Source organism: Zerene cesonia, chromosome 5 (assembly GCF_012273895.1).
Source record: "Zerene cesonia ecotype Mississippi chromosome 5, Zerene_cesonia_1.1, whole genome shotgun sequence".
In the NCBI taxonomy this organism is placed as follows: domain Eukaryota; kingdom Metazoa; phylum Arthropoda; class Insecta; order Lepidoptera; family Pieridae; genus Zerene; species Zerene cesonia.
The window spans coordinates 1,126,038-1,132,381 of NC_052106.1; the positions used below are offsets into that span (position 1 = coordinate 1,126,038).

Below are 6,344 nucleotides of genomic sequence, written 5' to 3' on the forward strand. Positions count from 1 at the left end.
ATAGAATCTTCATGTTATTGAGCATGCCCTTAAACGAGTGTTTACAATCAATGTGTATTCCAATACTGACCCTTGATGCAATATCGGACCTAATCCTGCTAATCTGTTTATACGTTATCGTGTATTAATTTTGCTTATCCTTTGTTTAAATTTTAATCAGCCAATTGATAAATAAATTTTTAACACTATATGTTTTTAACATTTTTCATGCCATCCGGTATTAACTTATGTTTATTAAACTCTTTTTGTTATTTAGAATCACTCCAAAATCATCTGATTATACAGTCATCTTGAAAATGTAATCATACAATACATAAATATTTATGTATCTGTAGATTACGTTGTCTATAAATATCTAGATCCAACCAGATAGAGAAAACTTAATTCGTATTCTTACTTAAATGAAAAACTATGTTGTTACAAAACAATTTATTCGAATTTTAGTGCAATATGTCGGTAGTCGTTTTACATTCGGGCTTGGATCCAGCTTGCAAAAGATGTTACTCTTGCAAAACCAGCTGGGAAACCGCGTTGGCATCCTCGGGCTGATCCAAACGATGTGATACCAATCTGTAACAAAAGATGGATGTGTTGTAATAAATTAGCATCTGTTTCATGAAATATTTTTTGATCTTCGTAGAATAAATGAAGTGAAGATTGTACAGTTCGAGCCCTCATCATTTTTGATCGTCCGATTATGAAAGAAGTTGATATGAGATAGCTTTGGTATTTGAGAAGGTTTTTTCATTTATCAAATCGCGTTAGGGTAGTGAATCAACACGTTTGCCTGCGTGGATTAGAAATAATATTATAGCAGAGATCGGTAATCGCAATAACATTCGTTATCTTGGTTCATCCAAACTACGTTTCCTCGTCGTCGGTCGTCCTTACCAGTTGCCGGGTGCCACCGTTGTTGACCACCAAAGGACCGCCTGAATCCCCACCGCAGGTGCTGGAACCGCTCGCACCGCTCACGCACAGCGTGGAGGATATGATGATGCTACCGAACGATTGTGCGCACACTTGGTTGGTGATCACTTGGAGATTCACTTGGTTTTGCGTCTGGCTCACTCCGCCCCCTAAAAACGTACGTTTAAAAAACTCATGAATAAATTTAATATAAATGATGTCCGTTTGAATCCATGTCCAATCAGGATATTATGTCAATTTAATACTATTGATAATGTTAGAATGAAGGAAAAGTTGAAGAAAACTCACAATCACTAGTTTTTCCAAAGCCAGCAGCTGTCGCCCATACACCGACGAAGTCATTATTTTCGGTGGCTAATGCTATCGGACTGATTACGTCTGAAATTAAATACTTACTTTAAAGCAATTAAAACCCGTGTTTCTTCTTTGTTAAATTTTAAACGCAAGTTCAGGACTCCCAAAGCTAGCCCAGTGATTTGATTTGAGGCATTTTATATCCAAGAAACTACACTCTGCTGTTATAATATAAAGCATAAACTTTTTCGATTAAAATATCTTAAATTCAACAGCAGTAACATTTTATAAAACTTATTTACGACGGTAGTTACTTTATTACTCAATAAGAAAAAAATATATATATATATTTATTTGAACTTACTGGTGTATTGGATCGGGTTGATAGCTACAATAGCAACGTCGTTGCTCAACGTTCGCGTATTGTATGACGCGTGTGTCTGCACACTGTTGGTGTTGATTCTCAAACCGCCAGAGAACAGCCTGACAGAGCCCAGTACTACGGTGAAGTACGAGGCTTGGTTGCGGCCGTCGGTCCAGCAGTGGGCCGCCGTGACTAGACGAGAGTTGCTTATGAGGGAGGAACCGCAAACAGATTGCTGGTTGCTCGTGAGTGTTATGACTAGACCACCCTGAATAATATAAAGAGGCGTTTATGAAAGACATGTTGTGGGCGCATTGTACGCAAATGATGCGCAGTAATATGGATGATAATGAAGAATTGTTAAATTTTATACGTACGTATCCTTACTTTCGTAATGTGCACTCATGTATTGTAATTTAATTTCATACAGAAAATACAGAAAATCTTTAGCATCTGGATTGCTATATGGTAAAATAAATATTTAGAAATTAAAAATTTTGTAACGGATTTTAAACGCGATTTATTCATTATATTGTTAACCCGACGTTTCGAACACTTTACAGCGAGCGTGGTCACGGAAGAGTTCCCGTCCACCCACTGACAATTTATAAATGTATAATACCCACGTAAAATCAAACACAAGAAAATAAATATTTACCAAGTGTGGGTGAGATCCAAGCGCAGCAGGCGTACCCCCCACTATTTTGGAACCGTCGAAGTCCTGTCCTTGCTCCGCTTGCCTTATAAGACTAGCTTTGGCAATGCCAATGGCCTCATGATAGTTGACACCTATCGGTTCTTCAGGCTTACCATAGCACACGGCCAAGCTGACGGCTACCAGTAATAGCTTCATGGTTTTTAGTAATTGATGTAATTAACGCTGTATTACCTAGTTTATATAGTAGTTAATATCTTATCTGAAACTATGATTGACCTTTAATTTTGTCTATCGATGCTTTAGATTAACAATTGGGTCAATTCCTTAAACAGCAGCATGCATTAGGTTTATCTACCAGCCACGGTAGGCTTAGTATATGTCTGTTTTATTGATGTTTATGATATGGAAGAAATATTTTTATGTGTTCACAAAAATATCAACATTTGCGGACGTTTTCATAAATTTATATATAGCATCATTGCAACCTAATAGCTATCATTACAGATCATCTTGATGTCTTAAAGTTATCTATGTTCTGTGTTGCATTTTCAAAAAATATGTATTTTTCTTAGCCTCTTTGCTTATGTCTTTGTTATGTTATTAAATATTGATTACAATATCCTAATTGTTAACTGCCAACCCTATGATAAAAAGTCACGGTCAATTATAATCCATTGGCAATGAATTATAGAACCAACATCTATTTCGTAATCATAGAATCTTATCTTCAGTTATTAATTTTTTACCTTAACTTTTCATCATATCGTTTCGTTTTTTAATTTATTTGTATATTTAAGCATCGACAATTGTATTAGGTATACATATGAAAATTTTTAAGGAATAAAATTAAAGTATGAGGCTAAAATTGCAAAGTAAAACTTTCCAAATATCTTCAGACAATAGCATTCTACTATTAGGCAGAAACAATATTTCTGAAGAGTGATTTGTTTGTTATGTTTGTGATTTGTTTCTTTTCTTCTCTCAGCATCAGCGAGTAGGTCAGAAGGTTCAGAGGAGGAAAATGACAGAAGACCGACTAGCGTTTCATCGGAGAGTGAATTGTCGCATTCGCCGCAAACACAGGGATGGATTTTGGTAACGTTACGTTTTACATAAATTCATTTATTTATTTCAAAATAATGTAAATTTTCTTCAAATTAAGCATAAACACTTTTTTATCCATCGTAAGTCTCTGCATTTCTTTAAAGAATAAGTTTTTAATCTTATTACTCTCTGAGCTCATAAAAATACCTTAAAATTATGATTATTTAAGAATCTGTCTTACTTTATTATAATTTTTGTAAAAATCTTGAAAACTCATCGTTACTGAAAAGAAAAATGGAAAGTCTATAATTCTCTCTTTTTATGACAGAGCAAGCAAAGGAGCAGGTGGGTCACCTGATGTTAAGTGGTCACCACCGCCCATAAGCACTTGTAACACTATATGTGTTCCAGGTGCTTTGCTAGCCTTCGACATAATTCTCAGTCTGCAATTAACCGTCACAGGTGAAGAACGAGTCGGGCAAAACGACAGAGGCCGTCGAAGTGGAGCTGGAGCAAGTCCAGCTGCGCGCGCACCGCAGTTCCGCCCTCGGGCGCTGCGTGGAGGCGCTGGCGCTCGTCATACGCGACGTGGCGCACGTGACGCCGCACAACTGCCGCGCCGCCGTGCGCGCCGTGCGCCTGCTGGCCAGGGCCACGCTGCATTCCGGTAAGCCGCTCTGCGCCACCAGTCGCACCCAACCCAACCCAACCCAACCCAACCGTCGCGTGCTAGGACTGGCGACCGTATTTGGTGAATGTGAGGTCGCGCCATTGTCGTGCTGCATTCTGAGTTGAGATCTTTTAATAAAACTAGATAAGCCAGTACCAGTACAAACTTGTTAAAAGGAACTTAAAGATCCGGCACGAAGGACCAAATTTATTTGGATGTCCAGTAATAATTTTTTCAATTAAGTTGCTATTTGATAATAAGATTAGTTAGGCTTATACCAGTTGAAAAGCAAATTAAATGAACCAAAATTGTTAAATTTTCAGGTAAAACAAGTAAATTACATGACAATCGTAAGTCCAAAGGTCGCGGACGCTCCGATTCGAGCGATGAAGAAGATTCACTGGACAGCTACCACATGGTCAGCATACAGGTAACGGACTATTTTTGTGCGTTTCACATTAATAATATTAAAATAAAGAAAAAAAAAAACTTACAATTTAATGAATCATAGTCCTGACTTATATTTTATGAACTCTCCACAAACTAAAAACTAATAAATCAAATATCAGTATTACAACATAATATTATAGTGTATATAGTGGTTTATTCTAAAAAAACAATTCTTATTTGTTGGAGATTTTTCCGAAATCAATTGAATTGCCATAAATAATCTTGATATTGTGTTTCCAGCTATTAGATCTGATGCACACGTTGCACAGTCGGACGGCGCAGATATTTAAGTGGTGGAGAGACGAGGCTGATCAGGAACAAAGTGAGTTGTCGCTTGGAAAGAAATATTATATTCACTAAAAAAGTTTAATGTACTCAAAAATAATAAATTTCGACAATTGTTGAAATATTTAGTTAATTTCTTCCTTCTGATTCAGATGCAGAAGAGTATGATCTATGGGAGGTTGCGTGGAAACCACTATTGCAAGGGATTGCTGAATTCTGCACGGACAGAAGGAAACAGGTGAGTGGTGACATTGGTTCTTCTATATATCAACTTGGCACCTTAAAGATTTATCGAATGCATTGTATGCTGCGATTCTATACCAAATTTCGTTTTTTTGTTGTTTTACCTTGTCCAAAACAAAATCTTTCATAATCATCATAACGATTTGATCATCATCATCTTAATGATCACCGTCACCGACACTATCACACAATGAATATTATCAAGAACACTTGGCGGGCGGCAGGTGGCGAACAGCGCGATCGCGTACCTGCAGCGCGCGCTGCTGGCGCCGGCGCTGGCGGCGCTGCGCGGCGCGGGCTGGGAGGCGTGCTTCAGCTGCGTGCTGCTGCCGCTGCTGGCGCGCCCGCCGCGCCGCCACGAGACCGCCGCGCGCGCCAACACGCTCATGTGCAAGGTGCGTGCGTGCCCGCGTGCGTGCCTGCGTGCGTGCCTGCGCGCCCGCCTGCGCACAGCTCTTTTTTTATTTTATTTTTATGTTACAGTCGGCAATGGAGCTGGTGAGACGCCCGATGGTTAGCGCTTCCACCGCCCATGAACATTTGGAGAGGCATAAGGTCCATGGCAGTCCTTAGGCCTCTACAAATAGATTGTCGACTTTTTGGGAAGGGATTAAGAAAGGATTGGCGATAGGAATAAAGAAAAGTACTGGGGAGAGTAGGAAAAAGGATATGGGCCTGCGCTCGCCGCTACCTTGCGTTAAACCAAAAAACAAAAACTTTATTACTAATAACAAAGAATATGTGTGAAGTGGTCTTTGAAATGAATATAAAAAACTCATGAAATATAGAACTTGTTACAATTAATTCACAACACACAATTTTGAAAAGGGATTCGTTCTCTGCATCCCGCGCTACTTATACTTCTCTCAAGTTGAGCCTGCACATAAGACTGTTCCGTAGCTTACGTGAATGGCGGCCATTGAGAGAAAAGTCCCTAAACTATAAATACAAGTCATTATATACATACAAAATTTCTGAGACCCGATATATTAGGCGATAAGTTTTATTACCCATGTCAGCGACATTGGGCAGTGTAACAGTGCGCATACGCATGCTTGCGGGCGCGTGTGCGTGCGCGTGCGTGCGTGTGCGCGCTCACGTCGCGGGCTGCGGCAGGTGTTCCTGCAGCACCTGCAGGCGCTGAGCGCGCGCGCGTCGTTCGCGGCGCTGTGGGCGCGCGTGGTGCGCGTGCAGCGCGCGCTGCTGGCCGCCAGCGCCGAGCCGCTGCGCGAGGGCGCGCAGGAGTCGCTCAAGAACATGCTGCTCGTCATGCACTCCGTCAAGGTAACGCGGCGCGCCCCCACCCCCTTACAAAGATAGATAGATAGATCTAATATATAAAATTCTCGTGTCACACTTTTCGTTGCCATACTCCTCCGAAACGGCTTGACCGATTTTGATGAAAT

The 6,344-nt window shown here is 40.2% G+C and overlaps 1 protein-coding gene across 1 annotated transcript in view; it reads left to right on the forward strand.

Annotated features, from left to right (window-relative positions):
• Window positions 1-6,344, forward strand: part of LOC119840152 (Golgi-specific brefeldin A-resistance guanine nucleotide exchange factor 1) — a 26,847-nt gene that overhangs the window by 16,221 nt on the left and 4,282 nt on the right. Inside the window, exons 22-28 of the mRNA XM_038366665.1 lie at window positions 3,232-3,341; window positions 3,753-3,957; window positions 4,284-4,390; window positions 4,651-4,732; window positions 4,848-4,933; window positions 5,163-5,333; window positions 6,055-6,222. Of these exons, the coding sequence (XP_038222593.1) occupies window positions 3,232-3,341; window positions 3,753-3,957; window positions 4,284-4,390; window positions 4,651-4,732; window positions 4,848-4,933; window positions 5,163-5,333; window positions 6,055-6,222 (929 nt within the window). The remainder of the gene's footprint in view (window positions 1-3,231; window positions 3,342-3,752; window positions 3,958-4,283; window positions 4,391-4,650; window positions 4,733-4,847; window positions 4,934-5,162; window positions 5,334-6,054; window positions 6,223-6,344) is intronic.